The sequence below is a fragment of the Rana temporaria genome, chromosome 6 (assembly GCF_905171775.1).
Source record: "Rana temporaria chromosome 6, aRanTem1.1, whole genome shotgun sequence".
Lineage (NCBI taxonomy): Eukaryota > Metazoa > Chordata > Amphibia > Anura > Ranidae > Rana > Rana temporaria.
This window is the reverse complement of record NC_053494.1, coordinates 133240938-133267540: the sequence shown is the minus strand read 5'-3', so window position 1 is coordinate 133267540 and position 26603 is coordinate 133240938. Positions and strand designations below refer to the sequence as shown.

Genomic DNA, 26603 nt, shown 5'->3' with positions numbered 1-26603 from the left:
GAATAGCAGTCGCTGTAGATCCGAGGGGGACATGCAAGGAAAATAAACAGCATTTTAGCTTGCACATGATTGGATAATAAAATCAGCAGAGCTTCCCCTCATTTCAGATCTACCCCTCAGATTTACAGCGACTGCACTTCAAAGTGCACTTTCAGTGTAATTTCAAGTGCACTTTGCACTCGTAGTGCAAAGTGGATTTGCCTTTCGTAAATGACCCCCATAGTCTCCTCTTCCAGCAACTGACTGCAAATCCTCCCCAAAAAAAACAAAAGGCAAAACATACAAACAAAAGCAAAGGGCATACAAGGATGCATTCAAAACGAAAAAAAGTGTACTGAAGGCCTATAGAACACCTCCCAGCGCCAAACCAGGATAAAAGCTGATTGCAATAAGCTAATAACTGAAAAAACGTAGATGACAGAAAATCTGTATACTACGATAATAGGAGCAGCCGTTTAAAACAATAAAGACATGATAAAAAAATGATCACAATTAAAAGAGCATAAATGCACAATTAAAACAATCACAAACAGCGCTAATAGTGATAGTTCTGGTGTATATGCTCAGTGGTGCCTTGAGCATATACACCAGAACTATCACTATTAGCGCTGTTTGTGATTGTTTTAATTGTGAATTTATGCTCTTTTAATTGTGATCATTTTTTTTATTAAGGATGCATTCACACCTGTGGTTTTCCTAACCGCTCAACAACACAAATGCGTGTTTTGCCACACATTTATGAAAATGCACTGCAAAAGCACTGCAATCGCGGTTCATGCTTGTGGCAGATGCACCTTTTGCTGCGTGTTTGTCACATGATAAAAGGCACAAACAAATGCACCAAAACACGCACTGAAAACCGATCAACTTATGTTCAACCATCCTGTCAGTTAACAAAACAGTATTTGGCCTCATATAGAGTGTAATTATATAAGGGTATTCGAAGGTACAATAATCCAAATATTATTGAAGAGATTGACTTCTTGACTGAATGCCAGCAAATTTGTGGATAGCTTCCTTATGCCTCATGTGGGTTTGCCTTCCTATACACGAGACACCACAGATCTCCTGAAACACATTGAGGGGGATTCAGATCCCTCCAGACTCTCTGCTAGTGGCTATTGATATCGATGCTCTTTACTCGAGTATCCCCCACATGGAGTCTGAAAGGCGAAATTTATCCCGATTGAGCAGGATAACCCTACTTGGTCATTCAAAGACTTCATTCTTAGACTGTTGTATTTCATTTTGACTAGAAACTACAGTGGAACCTCGGATTGCGAGCAACACGGTAAACAAGCCTTTTTTACAATAAGAGACATTTTAATCCTGACTCTGTTTGAGAGTGTTGTCTTGCAAAACGAGCAGGATTCAAGCCTCTGCGGTGTGCAGTACCGCATTTGGCCAGAGGTGCGGGGGCGCCTGTGACACTTGGAGCAGCTCGGAAATACTTGGAAAGCCTAGGTTCCCAAGTGCATCCAAGCGGTCTCCGAGTCTCTCATAGCATTAGGAAAGCCCACGGCCCTCCTCTCTGTTTACACCCACTAAGGAGGAGGAGCCTGCGCTCGAGGGACACACACACTGCTGTCCGAGGTCTGTAAGGGGGACTGGGAGTTATACTGATAAGGGGTCTGCACTGAGGGGGGCTTGTGTCTGTACTGAAGGGGGGTGTACTGTGGGGATGTTTGCACTGAGGGAGGACTATAGTTGGGGGGGGGGGGGAGGTGGGGCCTGTGACACCATTTTTTTTTTGCACCAGTGCCAATTAGTGCCACCTGCTAGTGCCACCTGCCAAAGCCAACTATTGCCATCCAGTGCCACCTGTCAGTGCCAATTAGTGCCACCTGACAATCAGTGCCAACCAATGCCACTTGCTAGTGTCACCTGTTAGTGCCACCCGCCAATCAGTGCCATCTGCTAGTGCCATCTTCCAGTGCCAATTAGTGCCATCCAGTGCAACCTGCCAGTGCCAATTAGTGCCACCTGCCAGTGTCACCTGCAAAAAAAAAAAAAAAAAAAAAAAAAAATAGTCCTAAAATATCGGCCGCAAAAAAAAAAAAATCGGCATCATATATTGGCCATAGGCCGCCCTGATTTCTAAATATCTGCATCAGCATTAGCCAGAGAAAAACCCATATCGGTTAACCTCCAACTAGAATCTCTCTGCTCTATACCCTCCCAAAACAACCAGACTGTTAAAATCATCACCAACCCTGGACCATTTTATCAAATCACTGGCACCTCTTAACTGATCACCATATTCTCAATAAATATATTAAGACTTCCACGAAGGTGGTATTTCGTAGGCTCACCTCACGCAAGGATCGATTGATTAATAGCCACTAGAATGCCATCACAGACTTTCCATCTGCCTGGCCAATGCCCACAGTGTCCCTGGATACTTGAGGGTACCACATTTAGATTACCCAATGGATCCCTGCCAATTGTGGCACCAATGGAGTCATAGATCTGATGATGTGCATGTAAGGTCTATGTGGGGAAAACAATCCGTGAGTTCCGTCAACTTTTTGGCTGACCTCTTGTACTATTCTACCAATGGTGAACTTACGTGGTCCGCAGGAGGCGATTGGGACAGGGCTATATTGATGCAGGACCCTGTGGATAGAGAGGCTCAATGCCACCATTCCACTGGGCCTCAATGCAGTAATATAATACAAGCCCTTTCTTTAACCACTTCCTGCCTAAGGTATGTCATATGTCATACTGTAGATGACAGACTCCATAATAGCATGCAATGCTAAGCTGCAGCAACAAGTCTCGCAGACTATTGTCATGCATTAAAAAGGCCAAACGCGGTACTGCACACCACTTTGGCCTGAATCCTGCTCGTTTTGCAAGACACTCGCAAACCGAGTTAGGATTTTTCTTTTAAATAAATATATATATATATATATATATATATATATATATATATATATATATATATATATATATATATATATATATATATATATATATATATATATATATATATATATATATATATATATATATATAAAAAGAGATAAGGCGATAATTGTACCAACATACAAAACTCAGGTCTGGTTGCATCTTGAGTATGCCATCCAGTTCTGGTCACCCATCTTCAGGAAGGATGTTCTTGAACTGAAGAGAATCCAGAGAAGTGCAACAAAGCTAATAAGGGGGCTGGAGGACTTCAGTTATGAGGAATGACTATAAACCTTAAACGTATACTTCCTGGAGAAGAGATGCCAGCGCTATATTCAATATACATACTTTCTCTAGTTCTGGGAGGGCATCCCTGGATTATTATTTTTTTTTACACGATAGTACACGGTGCCCTCATCAGTGAAGAAGGAAAAACTACTTCTTTGCAAAAGGAGGAACACAAATCTTCCCAGCAGCGCCTCTATTCTGTGTTCCTCCTATCACAGATGCCTTCTCATCCTCGGACGAGATGAGAAGACGTCCGTGATAGGCGGAACAAAGAACAGAGGCGCTGCTGGGAAGATTTGTGTTCCACCTAACACAGGACAGTCTGAGGAGAAGGCGCGTCTTTTAAATCATTGACGCTCGCAGCACGGAGACTGTCACCGCCTGCTATTCAGAAAAAAAGTGAGTAAATGCACCGTTTGCAGTGATGGCACAGAGAGGGGGCAAGTGATGTAATGGCACAGTGAGGAATGTAATGTAATGGCACAGTGAGATTTGAAAAAGCCTGTTTCTGTCAGCGTTTCTGGCTAACCCTCAGCTTCCAGAAAGACTAGTAAGAAGGGGGTAGTCTTATACAGTGAGTATATCCCAAAACCAACATTTTTCCTGGAAAATTAGGGGGTCATCTTATACGCCGGAAAATACGATATATATATATATATATATATATATATATATATATATATATATATATATATATATATATATATATATACACATACACACATACACACACACACATACATACATACATACATACATACATACACACACATATATACACACACACTGCTCGTATTGCAAAACGCTTGTTAACCACAATCCAAGGTTCTAAGGTACTAGGCCCCCCAGATCTTTTTCGATCACAGATTCCCCGAAAGGTTCTCCCTCCAGCAAGAAATGTAATGCATATATTTTTAGCTCTCAAGTTAATTACTTTTTTTTTTACTATTAAAGTGTTTATAAAAAGGCAGTAGGTTTATCTTAAAGCATTAAGATAAAAAAAAAAAAAAAAAACAAACAAACAAACAAACAAACAAACAAACAAACAAACAAACAAACAAACAAACAAACAAACACACACACACACACACACACACACACAATTACTTACCTGAGCCCCATCTCTCTCCAGCGATGTCTACGAGTGTCTAAGCCGTCCGGGACACTCCTCCCGATTGGCCGAGACACAGCAGCGGTGCCATTGGCTCCCACGGCTGTCAAAGTCAGTCAATCAGAGGAGAGAGGGGGCGGGGCCAGGTCAGGGCTCTGTGTTTGTATGGATACACGGAGCTCTGATGCAGCTCGAGTGCCCCCATAGAGAGCTGCTGGCTGAGGGGGCACTCCATAGGATGGAGGGGCCAGGAGCAGCAAAGAGACCCGAGAGGAGGAGGATCATCTGTTATATAGCTGACCAGTTTTCTATTTTAGGTCTTTTTTTAAACGTTGCTACATCTTGGTGAAAAGTTATTGCCCTGCTTATCCTTGTGTCATCAGCAAACACTGAACTATTTATTCCAATTGGCAAATTTACACTTTATCGCCAGATCTCTCCAAATCACCAATAGCAGCAAATTTGCTGACCATTACAGTTCTAACTGGTTCTGGTGAAATTAAACATAGCATGTGATTAATTGCTTTGTAGAACTGCACTAATCTCTGCTCCAGTATTTACCAAAAAGCCCAGAGAGGTTTTGTCTGAAAGGCCTGACATTGGGGACAAAGGGCACGTCGTCTACAATCGAGTAGCAAATGGTTTTTGTAAACACTTCATGTATCAAGACTATAACATCTCTATTATTCTGAGATACCGGTGGAACTGCCATGTAGATAAAATTATAGAAAATGTGAGCAGAAATCACGTCGACCCAACAGTCAGCAATAAAAAGGGATCAGTGCTCTCTGGAACAGCGTTTTCCACAGAACATTCTTCTGACATCTGCAATCACAAGACCGTACAGTCTGTACAGCCACAAAACACGGCTATGTCATACAGAAGGATAGGATTATCAGCAACTGCATATCACTTGTAGTTTTTAACATTTATGTAAACCTCACAATGCAATTCTCCTATTTGCCCCCTTCTGGTCTGTTTAAGGGAAAGTACCGTATATACTCGAGTATAAGCCGAGTTTTTCAGCCTGAAAAACGACCCCCTCGGCTTATACTCAAGTCAGCAGTAAAACGTGTTTAAAAGCGTGTCGGCCGCTGTGTAATCCATTTGCGGCCGTACCTTCTCATTAGTAAAACGGCGTGCATCTGCGGCTGTGTAATCCAGCCAAAACAAAACATATGCCATTTCATTAGTAAAATATCGTTTGTCTGCGGCTGTGTAATCCAGATTCCAGTCTATTCGGTCATCCTTTGTAAGAAAGCCCCGCCCCCTCAGCGTCCGTCTGTAATAGAGGAACACGGATACGATGCTGGGAAACTGTATTAGTGTTCCGCCTATCACAGACGAGGAGGAGGCGGGGCTTTCTTACAAAGAACGGCCGAAAAGACTGGAAACTGCATTACACACGCCGTTTTACTAATGAAAAGGTACGGCTGCATAGGTTTTGTTTTGGCTGGATTACACAGCGGCAGACACACGCTGTTTTACTAATGAAAAAGGTACAACTGCATATGGGCACAGTGAGAGACTGCAACCATGGGCACAGTGAGGCTGCAGATGGGCATTGTTTACCCATTAGCTGCTGCATTTTCCCACCCTAGGCTTATACTCGAGTCAATATGTTTTCCCATTTTTTTGTGGTAAAATTAGGTGCCTCGGCTTATATTGGAGTCGGCTTATATGGTATATCCGAGTGGAACTATAACTGTGTGTGAAACCGACAAGTAACAGAGAGGAGAGAGCGTGCTGTCAGAATTGAGCTTGATGTGGGGGTGAGCGGGATCCAGCAGCTATCAAACATCAGCCAATGATTGGGCTGCTTAAGAAAGGGGGCAGGGCCACATACACGTAGCGGCCTGCCCAGATACCATCCCATTGGCTGGTGTTTGATAGCTGTTGGGTCCCGCCCACCCCCGACATCGAGCTCAATTCTGACAGCTCCTCTCTCTCTCCTCTGTTACTTGTCAGTTTCACACACTCAGCGTGGCGCTTGATGCTTGCCAGAGCTGCCGAGTGTGGAGAACGGTGGTCAGTGATAAATATCGGCCTAATTTTGATAATAATCGCCTGATGCCGATTTATCAAAAATGGCCAAATATCGGCCGATATATCAGTCGACCTCCAATACCGAGGTAGGGACTAATGGTTACCAAGCTGGAGAAAGTGCAAAAACATAACACACGCACGACCATTGGAATACAAGTAAACCCCTACAATTCTGTATGTGCTTGGGGGGCAACCTGGCAACCATGTTACATCCTAAATGTGTGTGCAAGATGTAAAATGGTATTAAAGGTGGAATTCCAGGCTACACCTAACTAATCCTAAAAATGCTCCTACACCTATGCTGACTAACCTATGTAAGAAAGATGTACTGCATATACTTACCTATTTTCAGGCCACTCCAGTAAGGTCACTTGACCCGGCTCCCCTGTGTCAGCCAGCAGCAACTGCAGGAGAGAGAAGGGAGCGCCAACAACCTTAGGAGCCTATAGGTGACATCACCTCTTTCAGACATGCCAGCCGTTGTTGAGCACGCCCTCCTCTCCCCTACAGCCACAGGGGAGTGCGTGATTGGATCAGAGCAGCCTGAAAATTAGTAAATAAATACATCTTTCTTATATGGATTAAGCTGGCCATACATTATACAATTTTCCTATTTCCTTTAGGATTTACCTTCAACTATATAGTGCAAGTGCATGCCTAGGGCCTCTTTCACACGGGACGGATCCGTGATGATCCGCCCCGCAAACCTCCGCTTGCTCAGCGGGGATCGCTCCGTTGATCGCTGCCAAATGACAGGGTGGTCCCTGCACACTGTGCAGGGACCGCCCTGTCATAACTCCACTCTCCCCTATGGGGGGGAAATCGGATGAACACTGACCGTCTGTCCGTGTTCATCCGATCCGATGACGGATGGAAAAATAGGGTTTTTCTCCATCTGCAGAATCAGAGGATTGCGGAACCGGGTGAGATCGCAATCTCATAGGGACCAATGTATATCCCTTTTTCATCCGTACACGGATGGATGAAAAAGCGAACATACGGTCTGCCCGTGTGAAAGAGCCCTAATTGTATAAAAAGTGAAAGTGTTTAGGTCTGGCCTCATAGTATATGGTTTTGGTAAATCTAAACGAAAATTGTACAAGAAAATTGTATAATGTAGGGCCAGCCTAGAATCAGCATGGGGCAGGTAGTCTGGAATTCCAATTTAGCCTTTAACCACTTGTCTACTATACACTTTTACCCCTTTCCTGCGCAGGCCAGTTTTCAGCAGTGTCGCACTTTAAATGACAATTCCGTGGTCATGCAGCACTGTACTCATGAATTTTTTTCCCCACACAGATTTCTTTTAGTGGCAGTTAAAGCGGATGTTCCGCCAAAAAAAAATATTAAAAGCCAGCAGCTACAAATACTGCAGCTGCTGACTTTTAATAATAGGACACTTACCTGTCCTGGAGTCCAGCGCCGTCCGCAGCAGATGACGAGCGATCGCTCGTCACCCTGCTGCTCCCCCCTCCATCCACGGTAAGGGAACCAGGAAGTGAAGCGCTGCGGCTTCACTGCCCGGTTCCCTACGGCGCATGCGCGAGTCGCGCCGCTCCCGCTGTGTGCTGGGAGCCGAGTGTTCCCAGCGGACAACAGGGGGGCGACGGGATGTGACGCAATGCCCGTCTTTTGCCCGTGAATGCAAATACCTGTCTTTAGACAGGTATCTGCACCCCCCTCCCCCCTGAAAGGTGTCAAATGTGACACCGGAGGGGGGGAGGGTTCCGATCAGCGGGACTTCACTTTAGGGTGGAGAACCGCTTTAAACGCCACTGTGTCACATAAACCCACACAATGTCTTCATAGTTTTGGTTATAAAATTTTGCAGACAGGAAATTTTTCTCCTTCACTGATGTGCGCTGATGAAGCTGCACTGATGGGCACTGTTGAGGCTGCACTGATGATCAAGACACCAATAAACAGTGTAGATGTCTCCTTTGACACAAGCCAGTTACCAGCTCTCCTGGTACCCAGCTTGTGTTTACATCATGATCAGCTGTGATTGGACACAGCTGACCACGTGTTAAAAGGCAGCCGTGATTGGTTCTTTACCCCAATCTGATCAGCTGTGTCCAAAGGACACAGAGCATGCCGGGTGTGTGGTAGGCGTTGTTCTGCGAGAACATCAATAGATGACCTCCCAGAACAGGATGACCGCGCTGTAGCAGTCATTCTGCTATAGCATGGTCAGCAAGTGGTTAAACATACCATGTAATGTGTTTATTAGATCTGTTTCAATCAGTAAAAATATACCTACTGACCTTACCAAATTCCAGTGAGCTTACTCTGTAGTACTAAACAGACTTACTGTCCTAGAGTGACAATGCTGCTTCTCCATAGATAAAGCACAGTGAGTGGTAAACTGCAATATATAAAATATATATATTTTTTGTTTCAGGGTTTAAATAAGCAGGATTTATACACACGGTGTATAGATACAATCTCATAATATATTACCCAGAGTACCATTGCTTGAAGGGTATACTCTCATACACCCATCAGCCTTAATATTATGACCAGACAGTTAAAGTGAATAACATAGTATCTCATTACAATGACAAGAAAAATGCGTGGGATATATACACGTGAACATGTTGCCTCTGAAATTTAGGGGTTGAAAGCAGAAATTAAATGGGCAAGCGTAAGGTTTTGAGTGACTTTGAGAAGGGTCATGGTTGTAATGGTTAGACGACTGGGTAAGAGCATCTCATAAAATGGCAGCTCTTGTGGACCTACCAAAAGTGGTCCATGGAAGGAAAACTGGTGAACCGGTGACAGGGTCATGGACAGCCAAGGGGAGTGAAGACACAAGCCTGTGTAGTCCGATCCAATATAGGAGCTACTGCGATTTAGATTGCTGAAAAATGTAATGCTGGTTCTGATAGAAAGGTGTCAGGAAACACAGTGCATTGCAGTTTGTTGCTTATGGGGCTGTGTAGCCACAGACCAGTCAGGGTGCCAATGCTGACCCACGTCCACAGATAAAACTGCGTATAATGGGCACATGAGTATCAAAACTGGACAACAGAATGATGGAAGACATGGCCAGGTCTGATAAGCTCAAGAATGGTTTGATAAACACAAGTTTGAGGTGTTGACTCGGCCTCCGAATTTTCAAAATCTCAATCCAATCTATGAAATATGCTGGAAAAACAAGTGATCCATGGAGGCCCCACCTCGCAACTTGGAGGATCTGTTACCGATTTTCTTAGTACCAGATACCACAGCATACCTTCAGAAGTGTAGTAGAGTCCATGCCTCAATAGGTTAAGGCGGGTAATCATAATGTTATGGCTGATCAGTGTATGAATCTGATGTATATCCAGTAGTTGGATAAATCCAGCCACTCCCCTTTAGGATGGTGCAAATACCCCTAAACACCTGTAGATCTTGCTAGTTCCTTTTATCTCATTTTATTCCGACCGCGCCAAGCATGGAAGCAGATTCATGCTGACGTAGTCAGTTTGGATAGACTTGCATGTGTAATCCGATGAAGGAAAACCAGAAATTAGCTCAATAGTACTAGTAGCTTTCCACACAAGGCTTCCCTTGTTGGGCAGCAATGGTACCTAAAACCAGGAATATACAGGAAGAAGGAACAAACGATTTCCTGTGGCCAGATTAGATCTACTCCACCCTCCCCCCAGCCCTACTGGCTTGATTGACAGCAACTCCCAGGAGGAGTCTTCTCTCCGTCAAACCAGAACCTGCTTATAACATACAACCGTAGTGCTGGAGTGGGGGGGGGGGGGGGGGGGCAGGACAAGACACACTCTTCTAGAATGCAGTGTACAATGGAGGTAGCCTACATTCCCACTGTGTAAAAAAAAGGGGTATACCCCTCCCAGCTAGCAGAAAGAAGAATCATTAAAAAAAAAAAAAAAAAAAAAAAAAAAAAAAACACTATGCAATCACAAACGAAAAAGGATGTAAAAAAAAGTTCCAAATGGTTATATTAAAAAAAAAAGTAATTAAGATATACATATAAAATCAACAATGCTTGATGTGCGTTCACATATACTTCAACTAAAAATCAGCTGCCAGGTTGGACAAGTCTCAATTGTGAGTATAGAGATGAACTACTACTGGGGTCACAGTCTATGGGGTATTGCCCTGAACAGTTTACATGTACAGTGGGGATCGAAAGTTTGGGCACCCCAGGTAAAAATTTGTATTAATGTGCATAACGAAGCCAAGGAAAGATGGAAAAATCTCCAAAAGGCATCAAATTACAGATTAGACATTCTAATATGTAAAAAAAAGTTAGATTTTATTTCCATCATTTACACTTTTAAAATTACATAAAACAAAAAAATGGTGTCTGCAAAAGTTTGGGCACCCTGCAGAGTTAATATCTTGTACTGCCCCCTTTGGCAAGTATCACAGCTTGTAAACACTTTTTGTAGCCTGCCAAGAGTCTTTCAATTCTTGTTTGAGGTATCTTTGCCCATTCTTCCTTACAAAAGTCTTCCAGTTCTTTGAGATTTCTGGGCTGTCTGTCACGCACTGCTCTTTTAAGGTCTATCCATAGATTTCCAATTATGTTGAGGTCAGGGGATTGTGAAAGCCATGGCAAAACCTTCAGTTTACGCCTCTTGATGTAATCCCCCGTGGATTTTGAGGTGTGTTTAGGATCATTATCCATTTGTAGAAGCCATCCTCTCTTTAACTTTAGCTTTTTCACAGATGGCATCAAGTTACCATCCAAAATTTGCTGAAATTCTATTGAATCCATTTTTTCTTCTACTCGTAAAATGTTCCCTGTGCCACTTGCTGCAATACAACCCCAAAGCATGATTGATCCACCCCCATGCTTACAAGTTGGACAGAGGTTCTTTTCATTAAATTATGTGCCCTTTCTTCTCCAAGCGTACCTTTGCTCATTCCGGCCAAAAATATATATTTTAACCTCACCGGTCCACAGAACTTGTTTCCAAAATGCATCAGGCTTGTCTATATGTTCATTTGCAAAGTTCAAACGCTGATTTTTGTGATGAGGACGTAGAAGAGGTTTTCTTCTGATGACTCTTCCATGAAGACCATATTTGTACAAGTATCTCTTTATAGTGGAATAGTGTACCACAACTCCAGTGTCTGCCAGATCTTTCTGGAGGGATCATGCAGTCAATTGCTTTTCTCACAATCCTGCGAGCTGTTCTGTCTGATATTTTTCTTGGTCTTCCAGATCTTGCTTTAAAGCGGATGTGCCACTAAAAACATGTATTAAAAGCCAGCAGCTACAAATACTGCAGCTGCTGACTTTTAATATAAGGACACTTACCTGTCCTGGAGTCCAGCGGTGATCGCAGCAGATGACGAGCGATCGCTCGTCACCCTGCTGCTCCCCCCTCCATCCACGGTGAGGGAACCAGGAAGTGAAGCGCTCCGGCTTCACTGCCCGGTTCCCTACGGCGCATGCGCGAGTCGCGCTGCGCCCGCCGATTGGCTCCCGCTGTGTGCTGGGAGCCGAGTGTTCCCAGCATACAACGGGGGACGGACGGAAGGTAAGGAAAAAACCCGTCCTTTGCCCGTATCGTAGGGCCGGAAGTGGGTGCAGATACCTGTCTGTAGACAGGTATCTGCACCCCCCTCCCCCTGAAAGGTGTCAAATGTGACACCGGAGGGGGGGAGGGTTCCGATCAGCGGGACTCCACTTTAGAGTGGAGATCCGCTTTAACTTCCACTGTTCCTGATGACTGCCATTTCTTAATTACATTCCAAACAGAGGATATTGACATCTGAAAACGCTTTGCTATCTTCTTATAGCCTTCTCCAGCTTTGTGAGCGTCAACTATTTTCAGTTTCAGTTTTCTAGAAAACTGCTTAGAAGAACCCATGGTGCTGATTGTTGGGGCAAGGTCAGATGAGTGGGCATTTAAAACCTTTGAGATTGACATCACCTGGTCTTCCCAGACGATGATTGAGAACAATCCATGACACTGGCAGGTCTCAGCTTTGCAAAGGACAGTGTAAGCTATAAATTCTGCAGGGTGCCCAAACTTTTGCAGACGCCATTTTTTGTTTTATGTAATTTTGAAAGTGTAAATGATGGAAATAAAATCTAACTTTTTTTGACATATAAGAATGTCTGATCTGTAATTTGATGCCTTTTGGAGATTTTTTCCCATCTTTCCTTGGCTTCGTTATGCACATTAATACAAATTTTTACCTGGGGTGCCCAAACTTTCGATCCCCACTTTATGCCAAAATGGTCTGCAAACAAAAAAAAAAAAAAAATATTCATTAGAAGGTAAACTCATCTTTTTACAAGATGACAAAAGACAAAATGTGGCTTTTTTTAGGTTAATAAAAATATAAATACACACACACCCTGTATATATCCATGCTGGTTGGCATTATGGCGGACACATCGGACAATTTTGACACATTTTTGGGACAATTGTCATTTTCACAGCAAAAAATGCTATAAAAATGCATTGTTTACTGTGAAAATGACAATTGCAGTTTGGGAGTTAACCACTAGGGGGCACTGAAGGGGTTAAGTGTGACCTCATATGCGTAACTGTAGGGGGGCGGGGCTGGACGTGTGACGTCATTGATTGTGCTTCCCTATATCAGGGAACACACGATCAATGACAGCGCCACAGTGAAGAACAGGGAAGCTGTGGTTACAGCTCTCCTCGTTCTTCAGCTCCGGGGACCAATCGCGGGACTCCAGCGGCGATCGAGTCCTGCGGTCACGGAGCTTTGGACCGGGTTGCGGGCGCACGACCCACGGCTGGGCACTTAAAGAGGACGTACAGGTACGTGCTTGTGCCCAGCCGTGCCATTCTGCTGACGTATATGTGCAGGAGGCGGTCCTTAAGTGGTTAAACTAAAATCCTACGATCTGGTATTGTACAAGAAAAATTGTCATGTTTGTCCGATCAGATAATATTGCATGAACTGCTCTTGAAAACTCTGTACGAACGATCCGATTGTCGTGCGACCGCTTTAAGCCCTGGTTCACACTGGTGCGATTTATTTGACATGTCAAATCGGCAGCATTTGCTGGCAATAGCATCGTCCCAATTGGTGCGACGCCACATCTGCAGCACTGCACTGATATCAAAAAGTAGTTTCTGTATTACTTTCTGCAATTTCGGGGCCACAATTTACATTGATATCTGTGCAGAACCCTCTAAATCTAATCTCCAGCTCGGCACTCTGCTGTTATTGGCTCATTGCTTTCCTCATATTTCTGCATTGAGCCGGAGGTGAAATATCAGCCTTCTCTGTTCTTAAAGCGGAGGTTCACCCATAGCTTACACTTTTTCCCCTTAGATTCCTGCTCGTTTTGTCTAGGGGAATCGGCTATTTGTTTTAAAATATGATCCGTACTTACCCGTTTACGAGATGCATCTTCTCCGCCGCTTCCGGGTATGGGCTGCGGGAATGGGCGTTCCTTCTTGATTGACAGTCTTCCGAGAGGCTTCCGACGGTCGCATCCATCGCGTCACGATTTTCCGAAAGAAGCCGAACGTCGGTGCGCAGGCGCAGTATAGAGCCGCACCGACGTTCGGCTTCTTTCTGCTACGAGTGACGCGATGGATGCGACCGTCGGAAGCCTCTCGGAAGACTGTTAATCAAGAAGGAACGCCCGCTCCCGAAGACCCATACCCGGAAGCGACGGAGAAGATGCATCTCGAAAACGGGTAAGTACGGATCATATTTTAAAACAAATAGCTGATTCCCCTAGACCGAACGAGCAGGAATCTAAGGGGAAAATAGAAAAAAAAAGTAATTGGATGAACTCCCGCTTTAAGTTGACCACATAGAGTACATTTTTTTTTTTTCAGCCTGTGGGCTAGAGTATATCATGATTATACAGGATTTATAAATTGGCTGCAATTGCGCAGCACTTTACAATACAAAAGATAGACGGCGTTGTTACAATAGGATGCAAGAGGGCCTTGTTCATAAGAGCTTACAATCTAATATAGTGCTGTGAAAAAGTATTTGCCCTCTTCCTGAATTTTTTTTTGCATATTTGTCGCACTTAAATAATTCAGATCAGCAAACAAAATTAAAATTACACAAAGATAACCCAAATAAAAAATGTCAGTTTTTAAATGAGGATGTCCTTTATTCAGGGGAAAAAAAAAAAAAAAAGAGTCCAAATCTGCCTGGACCTACATGAAAAGTTTTGCCTTCAGTTATACACTTTAGGCCCCTTTCACACTCACGGACAAACGGTCCATTTATTAAAAGTCCGTTTACAGACTTGTAATGTATCCCTATGGGATTGCAGACGTTAGCGGATGATGCATCCGCTAACGTCCGCAACCATCCGCAAAGATCCGCTTTTGCGGACAGAAGAAAACCCTATTTTTTTTCCATCCGGCGGAACGGATCGGATGAATACAGACACACGGTCCGTATTCATCCGATTCCCCATAGGGGAGAGTGGAGGAGAGACAGGGCGGTCTCTGCACTGTGTGCGGGGACCACCCTGTCAGCCGAAAGCTCAGCGGAGATTACTGGAGGAATCCCCGCTGAGCCAAACGGGCTAACGGAGCGGATAAATACGGATCCGCTCCGTGTGAAAGAGCCCTTAAGTCCGGACTTTGACTAGGCCACTCCAAAACCTTAAAGTGGTTCTAAAGCCAGAAGTTTTTTTTTTTTTTTATCTTAATGCATTCTATGCATCAAGATAAAAAAAAACCTTCTATGTGCAGCAGGCCCCCTTTTACTTACCTGAGCCCCATCTTGATCCAGCGATGTTGCACGAGTGTCTCGGCTATTCGAGAACTCTCCCTCCTGAGACACAGCAGCAGATGCCATTGGCTCCCGCTGCGGTCAAAGTCAGTAAGCCAATAAGGAGAGGGGGCAGGACCAAGTCACGGCTCAGTGTCTGAATGGAAACACAGAGCAGCAGGTCAGCTCAGGTGCCCCCATAGCAAGCTGCTTGCTGTGGGGGCACTCAGTGGGGTGCCCCCATGCAGGCTCAGACAGCGGGACTTGGCCCTGCCCTTGTGTCACTGGATTTGATTGACAGCTGTGGGAGCAAATTGCTCCTGCTGCCATCAATCTATCCAATTAGGACAGAGACAGTGGCTGGAGCTGCTGGGCTCATGCACATTTCTGGAATGGATGGGCTCAGGTAAGAAAAAGGGGGGGCTCTGGGGGCAGCAAAGAAGGTTTTTCACCTTATTGCATAAAATGCATTAAGGTGAAAAACCTTGAGAATTTACAATCCCTTTAAAGTGATTGCAAAGGCTTGTTTTTATTTCTTCTATAAAAATAACAAACATGTTATACTTACCTGCTCTGTGCAGTGGTTTTGCAAAGCATTCCAAATCTTCCTCTTCTGGGGTCCCACATCGGCTCTCCTGGCCCCTCCCTCCCACAGCATGTGGCTTGCTATGGGGGGCAACCGAGCTGTGTCACAGCTTCCTGTGTCCATTCAGACACAATTGTGTCCCTCTCTCTCACAATTGGCTAGCTGACTTTGAAAGCAGTGGGAGCCAATGGCACTGCCGCGGTGTCCGAGTCTTCTGTGTCCATTCAGACACAGAGCCCTGTTTCAGCCCCACCCCCTCTATCTCCTGATTGACTTTGATGGACAGCAGCAGGAGCCAATGGTATCGCTGCTGTGTCTCAGCCAATCAGGAGCAGAGTCCCAGACAGTTGATGAACTAACTTGTGGACATCGCTGGGTAGGGGTGCGGCTCAGGTAAATATTAGGGGGTGCTGGGGCAGCTGCTCCACACAGGTTTTTCATCCCAATGTATTAAGATAAAAAAAAAAAAATAAAAAAAAAAAAAACCACACACACACTTCTGACTCTACAACCACTGTAAGTGAAAGCATCAATTTAAAGTGGTTGTAAACCCTTACAAAGAACATATTACTACAAGCAGGGCTCAAGTCCTGCGGGAACGCGTGGGAACGGAGTTCCTGCACTTTTTTCACAGCAGGAACTCCGTTCCCTTTGCAGGACGAGAGCAGCTGAGAGCAGCCCGTGCCAATCCTTCACTAAGCAGCGATGCCCAGCTCGAGTCACTGTCAGGGGCAGGCAAACCTTAGTAATCCTTTATACTACTAGCCGCTTCCTGTATATGGATTCATCGGGTAGTGTGCGGGTATTCCGTCACTTCCTTGATGCCGCAATGTCTCCTGGGAGCTTTTGTCATTGTTCCCAGGAGACATTGCGGAGGTTATCGCGGGATTTAGAAAGAACATGCGGTTTAGTAATTATGCATATGAGCGTATCATTTTTTTGGTGGGGGAGTGGATCTTGGGTGGGAGTTCCCACACTTTTTTCCCCAGGACTTGACTCCTGACTACAAGTAAGCCTATAATAGGACTTACTTATAGCTACCGTGGGCATCTATCCCCTGTATCAGCATGTGCCGACGTCATCAGCACATGCGCACTGACGCAACGTTCGTGCCGTTCCTTCAGCCGACGTGCTATTACCCGCGGCTCCCGCATTAGAGTGGCGTCATTACGGCTCCAGTCAATCATAGTGCCGAACCTGCAATGCCAGGAAAAAACTCCAGGAGGCATGTCGCCGGGACCGCTGCGGGGGCTTCGATCCAAGGTGAGCATTTCATAATGAGCAAGTATGCTATGCTTACTAGCTCATTATGCCTTTGTCTTGCAGGTTTTATTCTTGACTTTTGTGGGTTTACAACCACTTACAAAATGCAGTTTTTAATTTACTCAGGTTATCTCTGTGTAAAAATAAAATTTGCTTGATGATCTGAACCATTTAAGGGCCTGTTCACACTACTGCGACTTCAAAATCGCGATTGTACCGCGATTTCAGGGAATGCCAGTCTATAGAGCTGAATTCACATCGCACATGGATCAAACTCGCACAGGACCCTTTTTAACCACTTGACACCCGCACGCCGTCATATGACGTCCAAAACGGGGACCTGTTATCCCGGGTGGACGTCATATGACGTCCTGGGCTTTGCGGGGGGATATCTCAATGATGCCTGCACCCGGAGGCATCATTGAGATATCATTTTTTAGCGGCGGCGATCCTGCGCACCGTAAGAACGTTCATAGCGGCGGTTCCGCCGCTAGATCGTTCTTACAGGCGGCGGGAGGGGACATCCCCCCCTCCCGCCGCCATCCGGTGCTTCTCCGGGCTCTCCCGTGCCATCGGGGCCCGGAGAGATGATCGCCGTCCGCCGGATGTTTGCCATAGAGAAGACTGGTGACCAGATGGTCACCAGTCATCTCTATGACCGTCGGAGGCCCGGGCGCGATGTGATGACGTCACGCCCGGGTCCCCGTAAGTAAACAAACCGCAATTGCGGCTAGTTTGAATGAGATCTGTGAATTTTTTTTCACAATCTCATTCTTTCCAGCCTGGAGGAGAGATGCGGGGTCTTATTGACCCCGCATCTCTCCTTAAAGAGGACCTGTCACACACATTCCTATTACAAGGGATGTTTACATTCCTTGTAATAGGAATAAAAGCGATTGAAAGCGATTGAAAAAAAAAAAAAGTGTAAAAAAAAGTGTAAAAAATAAAGAAATAAGTAAAATAAAAATAAAATAATAATAAAAAAATTAAAATGCCCCTGTCCCCGGTAGCTCGCGGTCAGAAGCGTACGCACACGTAAGTCCCGCCCACGTATGTAAACGTCGTTCAAACCACACATGTGAGGTGTCGCCGCGTGCGTTAGAGCGTGTGCAACAATTCTAGCACTAGACCTCCTCTGTAACTCTAAACTGGCAACTTGTAAAAATTTTAAAGTGTCGCCTATGGAGATTTTTAAGTAACGAAGTTTGGCGCCATTCCACGAGTGTACGCAATTTTAAAGCGTGACATGTTAGGTATCTAGTTACTCGGCGTAACATCATCTTTCATATTTTACCAAAAAATTGGGCTAACGTTACTGTTTTGTTATTTTTTAATTTATGAAACCATTTTTTTTACAAATAAAAGCAGTTTGAAAAATGATTGCGCAAATACGGTGCAAGATAAAAAGTTGCAATGACCGCCATTTTATTCCCTAGGGTGTCGGCTAAAAAAACATATATAATGTTTGGGGGTTCTGAGTAATTTTCTAGCAAAAGAATGACGATTTGTACATGTAGGAGAGAAGTGCCAGAATAGGCCCGGGAAGGAGGTGGGTTTTAAAGCCCGGTATTGAAGTGGTTAAACGCAGCTTCGATTCGCAACGCATTGATGGGAACAGCACTCATGGAAAACTATGTCAGTAAAATGACTTGCGAATTTGAGCAATTGCAACGGAACAAATCCAGCCTTCCAGGATGGATCAGAGCCATGCTCTTTGTAGGTGTTGACCAATCAGAGTAGATCTGATCTGCCCTGGAAGCGCTGCAGAACGATGAGTGGGAAGCACAGGGATTTCAAATCCCTGGACCACTGTGTGAGCTCTGACAGCTCACCCACGGAGGTAAGTACAGCAGAGACTGGGAGGGGTGGGATGAAAGAAAGTACTTCTCTATAGACATAGGCCCAGATTCTCAAAGGGCTTACGACGGCGCAGCGCCATGTACGCCGTCGTAAGTCCTAATCTGGGCCGTCGTATCTATGCGACTGATTCTTAGAATCAGTTACGCATAGATATCCATTAGATCCGACAGGCGTAAGGCTCTTACGCCGTCGGATCTTGAATGCAATTTTTTTTTTGTCCGCTAGGTGACGCTTCCGTCAAATTCCCCGTCGAGTATGCAAATTAGCTAGATACGCGAATTCCCCAACGTACGCGCGGCCGACGCAGTAAAGTTACGACGTTTACGTTAGGCTTGTCCCGGCGTAAAGTTGCCCCTGGGTATATGAGGCGCAACCAATGTTAAGTATGGCCGTCTTTCCCGCGTCGAAATTTGAAAAGTTACGTCGTTTGCGTAAGTCGTCCGTGAATGGGGCTGGACGCCATTTACGCTCACGTCTAAACCAATGACGTCCTTGCGACGTCATTTGGAGCAATGTACCCTGGGATATTTTACAGACGGCGCATGCGCAGTTCGTTCGGCGCAGGAACGCGCTTCATTTAAATGCTACACGCCCCCTACCCGCCGAATTTGAATTCCGCTGGGTGATTCACGTTACGCCGCCGCAAATTTACACGCAAGTGCTTTGTGAATAAAGCACTTGCCTGAAAAACTTGCGGCGGAGTAACTTAAATCAGATACCTTACGCCGATCTACGAGAATCTGGGTCATAATGAGCAATTACCCACAACAAGGGTGGATATTGTGACATGAAGTATGGGTTTTAAATGAATCTGACATGAGGATGCTGGCTGTAGCTGGCTGTAGAGGAGTAGAGGCAGATCATCTTGGAGGAGCTGCCAGGCAATCAGCATGCAGTCCTAGTCTCAAGAGCTTGCACTCTACAGGACCCTGTAAAGGAAAGGCGCACAGAAACATGCATTTCTGTGCGGTGCAATACAAAAATAAAAAAAGGGAATAGGTTCAGGGACTTTTTTCCCCGTTTCTCATGACATGTGAACACAGAAGTCTAAAGCTAGTTTTGTAACTGTAGATCAGGTGGTACAATAAGATTGTAAGCTGTGTGGTCACCTAAAGGTACACATGGCTGGACTCTTTAGTACACACGCAGCAACCAATCACAGAACTGCTGTCAGACTTGTTGCTATGGGCAACCCCATGTCAGGAGAGCAGCCCCCAGGCAGTCATGTTGTACCCATCACAGGTTGAGGACTAGCAGCCCTCCAGGAGCACCACCCCGGCCCATACCCTCCAAGGAGCTCCGTACCCCCCCATGGACGGGTGCTTTGCGCTCCCTCTCCCCCGTCCCGGCCGGGCAGGGTGCGGCCTCTCCGGCTCATATACTCACAGACAGCACGCTCATCCGGAGCGGAGGCTCCAGCACACACGCCATCTTGGTCATCCCGCCTACATCAGCACTTTCCGCACCACTTTTTATATAGAACCCCCAAATCACCGAAGACCGCCGGAGGAGCCAACTGACAATACATGATTAGAAATAATCCTCCGAATTTTTTCCCCCAGGTAAAGTAATATGTGAATCTTAGGAAAGACTCGGGCTGTGTGGAAAGTGCATAGGAGACTGTGGAATAGATTTACACGGAGTGACAGCTGGTATAGAGGGAGCAGTGCACGGCTGCTGGACGGGGCATGTGTTTATTTACATGTCACATGGGCAGGGGGTGACACCGAGCAACACTGCACTGTCAGGATGGAAACACATGATCACTTATTACCTAATAACTGTGCGAGGGGACACTGTGATGTCTTTTAGCAACGATTATGTAGGCAAAGTACAGAACCTCACTACAGCTCCAGTATGGATGAACACAATAATTACAAAGAGTGCTAATAAAGTAACTAAACTACTCTCAATACACAAACCCCCTCCAAATCAACCCTTATTAACCCCTTTAATACCAGGCACATTCACCCATTTCCTGCCCAGGCAAATTTTCAGCTTTCAGTGCTGTCGCACTTTGAATGACAATTGCGCGGTCATGCAACACTGTACCCAAACTGAATTTTTATAAAAAAAATTGAGACAGATAAAGCTTTTGGTAGTATTTAAAGTGGCGCTCCGCCCCCAAAAAAAAACAACAGTTACACATACTGCAGCTGATGGCTTTTAATAAATGGACACTTACCTGTCCTGGAGTCCAGCGATGTCGGCACCCGCAGCTGATGTTTCAATCAGCTGTCGGGTGCTGCCGCTTCCATTGCGGGTACGGGTACCCGGCAGTGTAGCCTTTCACTGCTGGGAACCCTACTGCGCCTGCAAAAGGCTCGCTCCTCTCTCCTACTGGTCCGGTGGCCAGTAGGAGGAGGAGGGAGCCCCGCGCTGACGTGCAAATCCTGAGTCCTCAGACTGCAGCGACTTGACACAAAACCCTACAGTCTCTCCTCTGGCCTTGCACCCAGCTCCCCTGGCATGCCTCTTCCAGATATCCACTGTACCTCACTCGCCAAACTTCTCCTGCCCTGATTCCTTCTTAAAGCGGATGTGCCACTAAAACAATATATTAAAAGCCAGCAGCTACAAATACTGCAGCTGCTGACTTTTAATATAAGGACACTTACCTGTCCTGGAGTCCAGCGGTGATCGCAGCAGATGACGAGCCGATCGCTCGTCACCCTGCTGCTCCCCCCTCCATCCACGGTGAGGGAACCAGGAAGTGAAGCGCTCCGGCTTCACTGCCCGGTTCCCTACGGCGCATGCGCGAGTCGCGCTGCGCCCGCCGATTGGCTCCCGCTGTGTGCTGGGAGCCGAGTGTTCCCAGCATACAACGGGGGACGGACGGGAAGCAAGGGAAAAACCCGTCTTTTTCCCGCATCGTAGAGCCGGAAGTGGGTGCAGATACCTGTCTGTAGACAGGTATCTGCACCCCCCTCCCCCCTGAAAGGTGTCAAATGTGACACCGGAGGGGGGGAGGGTTCCGATCAGCGGGACTCCACTTTAGAGTGGAGATCCGCTTTAAAGACCGTGCGTACTGACTGCTTCTCTCCTTGACCTTGTAAGGAGAGGCTCCCTCCCAGCTCCCGAGCTCCTCTGCCAGGGCGTGCACCCCCCCCCCAGATGGGGGTGAGCCCCCTGCTGCAGTCTAACACTCCATTCTTCAATTCTCCCAGCCGACATATCCCCTCCAGTGGGTTGGATCTGAGTTTATGTAGAAGGCCTGCCCCCTGCCAAACCCAGTCAGGGCTCCTTTACATGAACTCCCTGTCACTCCAATTCCCAGCCCTACCCCTCTTCCAGAACATTCTCCCTGGAAGCAGGGGAGGCGCCCAAGAACTGAAAGACAAGTAATCACACCCACTGCTACACTAACTTCTCCCTGCCCCCCAGATCAAAACAAGCGGGCCTAGCATGCAGCATAGGCCTGCCTAAATTTACCTGCCTGGCAGCTATCACCCAAAACACCTTACCTCTAGCACCTACCTATGGTAGAAAGCTCTTTTTCTCTCTCTCTCTCCCTCTCTCTCTCTCTATATATATATATATATATATATATATATATATATATATATATATAGCGGCTTGCCCCTGTCGGCGCCAATCAGTGAGGGGTTGATCGTCCCGCTGTGCATGCTGGGGAGGGGTACTTAAGGAACAGACGCCACGGAGCCGAGGTCGTCGATCCTTGGTCTATCGTCCCACCACCTCGTGGCCCTCCTAGCCAGGGGTGTGTGCTTCTGCAATCCTGGCTCCGGAACCACGTTGGTCCGGGGTTGTGATCTGTTGAGTATAGGGTGACAAGACATCCCCAGTTTCAGGGGACAGTCCCCTGATTGAGGACACTGTCCCCGGACCAAGTCTGTCCCTGGTTTTGTCCCCAGATTGGATTTAATAGGGGGCCGGGGCAATTTCAAAGACAATCAGTGCAGAATTAAAATAAAAAAAATACAATTACACACCCCGCTCCGCTGTGCCTACTAGCATAGGGGGTTGTATTTTTACCATTATCTGAGCCCCTTTCTTATGATCATGTCCTGGTCGGAGCAGAGGGAATATTTCTTCAGTTTCAGGTGCATGCCCATTTAGCTTTGCTTGCATGTTCTTCTGCCTTGGCTCAAATCCTGGCCAGCCACCTGCCTATCTCCTTGCCTTGCCTGGTGGAGTGATCTTCCTCCGCTCCCCATTCAGTAGTAGCCGGGGCCCGAAGAGTAAGACTTGAGAGGCTGTGAGGCGGGCGGCGACGGGCAGAGAGTTGCTGATTGTTGCCATTACTAGTAAAGAAAAAATATGTCCCCGGATTTCATTTTAAAAATCTGGTCACGTTAGTTGAGTAGGCCCACTAAGCAGACTGGGTCTAAGGTTTCAAGGTGATCCTGTGCTGTCCGTCCAGCAGGGAGGAAGTCGCTTGATGAAGGACCTATCTTGAAGAGGACCAAGCTGGAGGCTGGTATTTCGGGAGAGGCCTGGAAGCTTCATCGAAGGACGCACCGTGTCCTGAGAGGCTTGATGGTGATCGCCTATCAGACTTGAATTCTGTGAGAATTAACCTAAAGAGATCCGGGTGCTGAATCCTGAGCTAGGGGATTCTGGACCGAAAGTGTCTCAACTCAAAGTAAGGTCTTTGGCAGAGACTGTACTTTGTTCCGTGCGCCACTCTGGTTGCTAGGCCGGTGAAAGAGTCCTAATACCCACTCTGGCTAGAGTGGCGATGAAAGCTGTGTTGCTGGAAGCAGAAGTGTTTCTAGATTGAAATCTTGCGCCTAAACCTACTAATTACCCGTCCACCCTTTTTCCATCTCCTTACCAAGTTCTACAAATAAATCTTAGAGAAAGAAGTCTAAAGTGTGGAAATTGAACTTTCTCAACTCTAATCTACCACCCTGGATGGCGAGAAGATAGAAGTAAAATATCCAGCAGCTCCTTCGGGGGTACTGCTACATATATATATATATATATATACTATATATATATATATATATATATATATATATATATACAGAGAGTCACTCTCTCTGTGTGCAATGCCACCGGGTGCCGGTGGGCCGCAGGTGCTGGAGATGGAGTGAAGACACTGGCATGAAGAAGATTACACTCACACCAACTAGTCCCTCCCTACTGCCAAGTCGCTGCCTCTCATGCTGCTGCGTGCCGGAGAAGGAGGGGGTGGGTGGAACCAGTTGTGCTGTGCAGCACTAGGTGCAGGGCTCTATCTGCACGGCCTCACTCTGAGTGAGACTGTGACGTCACTGGTTGCTAGACGCCAGGCGGGGCGGCCCTAGCAACCAGTTCCAGCAATCTAGGTTAGAATGGTGGCTGTGTCTCGGAGTGGAGGGGGGGTCAATTTCTCTGCCTTCATCAATCTACATGTAATATCCCACCCCATTTTGTTTAGCTGGTTTACCACTTTAACACTGTGTACACGCGCATATGTGTGACTCTATAGTCACATGGTCTGTTTAGATGTGATTAGAGAGGAAATGCTCAGCATAGAAACTCACTGAAAACTGAGCATGTGCAGAGTTGCCTACACTGCTCTGTAAAATCCCTAGCTGAATTGGGGACTTGGACAGAAGGGGAAGATAGAGAACAGCAAGATCAACCAGGATTTTTTGCAGAATACAAAATATGAATCTCATAGTGACTGAGTATGAACAGCATGTAATACAACATTTATTGATAGTTTTTTATTATGTGGGTTTAGTGACACAAAAGGAGGATATGAAAACACCTCACATATGCAGCTGAGGTTGCACTGATGTTCCAAATACAGTGACCAAGCTGTCACAGCCAGCTCCTGGTCTTTAGTTATGATTGGGACATGCAACAAAACAGGAGGAAATTCTCCAATGGGGACATCTATTCTGGGATACTGTAATGCCGCGTACACACGATCATTTTTCGGCTTGTAAAAAAAAAAACAACGTATTTCAGCCTCTAGAAAAAACAAAGTTTTTTTCAACTTCATCATTAAAACGATGTTGCCTACACACGATAGTGAAAAAAAAAAATGCTCTAGCAAAGCGCGGTGACGTACAACACGTACGACGGCACTATAAAGGGAAAGTTCCCTGCGGATGACGCCACCCTTGGGGCTGCTTTTGCTGATTTCATGTTTGTAAAAGACGCGCTTTTCTGTCTGTTACAGCGTGATGAATGTGCTTACTCCATTACGAATGGTAGTTTTATCAGATTGAGCGCTCCCATCTCATAACTTGCTTCTGAGCATGCGTGGGTTTTTCACGTCGTTTAAGCCCACACGATCATTTTTTACAACCCGAGAAACGACATAGTTTAAAACGTTGTTAAAAAATGCAGCATCCACTGTGCCCTAGATTTTCAGTTACTGGACAAACTGATAGACGATGAAGGGCGGTATGTGATTTTGTTATGTAAAATATATCACCTGAAATGTATACTGGCTGCTGTGTACGTGCCCCCACCCTTTAATGCAGAGGTGTTGCGCATATTGCTATCGTTTCAACTGAAGTCACGGGAATTAAATCTAAAACAAATGCCATCAGGGAGCAGACAGAACAGTTGGTGAGTAGGCTAGAGGCAGAGTTTATCGCAGATCCGTCTGATGATGCGAGGAAAGCGTGGATGGCAGCACAGGAAGCAGTTGATCGGGTCACAAGGGAGGCTGCGGATAGGAAGAGATTTTTTAACAGACAGGCCTTTTATGAGGAGGGCGAGCAGACGGGCCGGTTGTTGGCTAGGATAGCGAAGGAATCCCAAACCTCTCCGTCCATTGGCGCACTGCGTACTGTGGGTGGCAGGGTAGTAAACACTCCTAAGCTTATAATGCAGGAACTGGTCGAGTTCTATTCTGACTTATATAGGTCCCGGGTGGATTATTCGACGGATGACTTACAGGAATATCTGCGGGGGGTGGAATTGCCTTGCTTGTCGGCTCCTCAGAGGGTTCTCTTGGATTCTCCTATAAAAATCGAGGAACTACAAGAGGCCCTTAGCCTTTTCCGAACTCTAAGGCCCCCGGGGATGATGGTCTTCCCATGGAAATCTTTAAACAATACAGGGGGCTACTCCTTCCGCGCCTACTGAAGGTCCTTAACTATGCGAGAGAACACCAGTGCCTGCCCGACTCTATGACCAGAGCTAGTATTGTGCTCCTCTTAAAACCTGACAAGGATCCACTGGATTCCGGCTCCTATAGGCCGATTTCGCTCTTACAGCGTGATATTAAAATCCTAGCAAAGGTCCTGGCTCTGCGACTCAACAGGGTCATTTCCTCTATTATTCTCTCTGATCAGGCAGGCTTTATGCCCCAAAAGTCCACGGCCATAAACCTCCGGAGACTCTACTTAAATATTCAAACACAGTCGGACACCACAGATAGGGCCTTGCTGTCCTTGGACGCCCATAAAGCGTTTGACAGCATAGAGTGGGGGTACCTCTGGGCTGTCATGGGCAGATTTGGCTTTGGTGAAAAGTTCCTGTCATGGGTGAGGTTGTTATACTGTTCGCCTAAGGCGGTCATCAGAGAGGCGGGTCACATTTCTGAATCCTTTACCCTGCATAGGGGCACTCGACAAGGGTGTCCGCTGTCCCCGCTCCTTTTCGCCATCGCCATTGAACTTATGGCGGCCTTGATTAGAGCTAACCAACACGTGAGGGGTTTCAACTATGGAGGGATTCAGGAGAAGCTTATGCTCTATGCAGATGACACTATGCTGCTTTTGGGAGACACGGAAGGTTCCCTGAAGGAGGCGATGGCGGTGGTCGGCAGGTTTGGGACTTACTCAGGTCTAGTCATTAACTGGACCAAGTCCTCACTCCTGTTGCTAGACAAGGCCCAGAGTGGAGGGGAACGGTCGATTCACGGGG

At 46.2% G+C, this 26603-nt stretch overlaps 1 protein-coding gene across 8 annotated transcripts in view; it reads right to left on the bottom strand.

The window, feature by feature from the left end:
- Positions 1-20246, bottom strand: part of ARMC8 (armadillo repeat containing 8) — a 156244-nt gene extending 135998 nt beyond the window's left edge. For 2 of the 8 annotated variants that reach the window (XM_040357394.1, XM_040357400.1), the window contains exon 1: positions 20151-20246. In XM_040357394.1, coding sequence (XP_040213328.1) covers positions 20151-20204 — 54 coding nt within the window. In that variant the 5' untranslated portion in view covers positions 20205-20246. The other 6 variants (XM_040357399.1, XM_040357392.1, XM_040357396.1 and 3 more) reach the window with 6 other exon arrangements.
- Positions 20247-26603: the final 6357 nt, after the last annotated feature.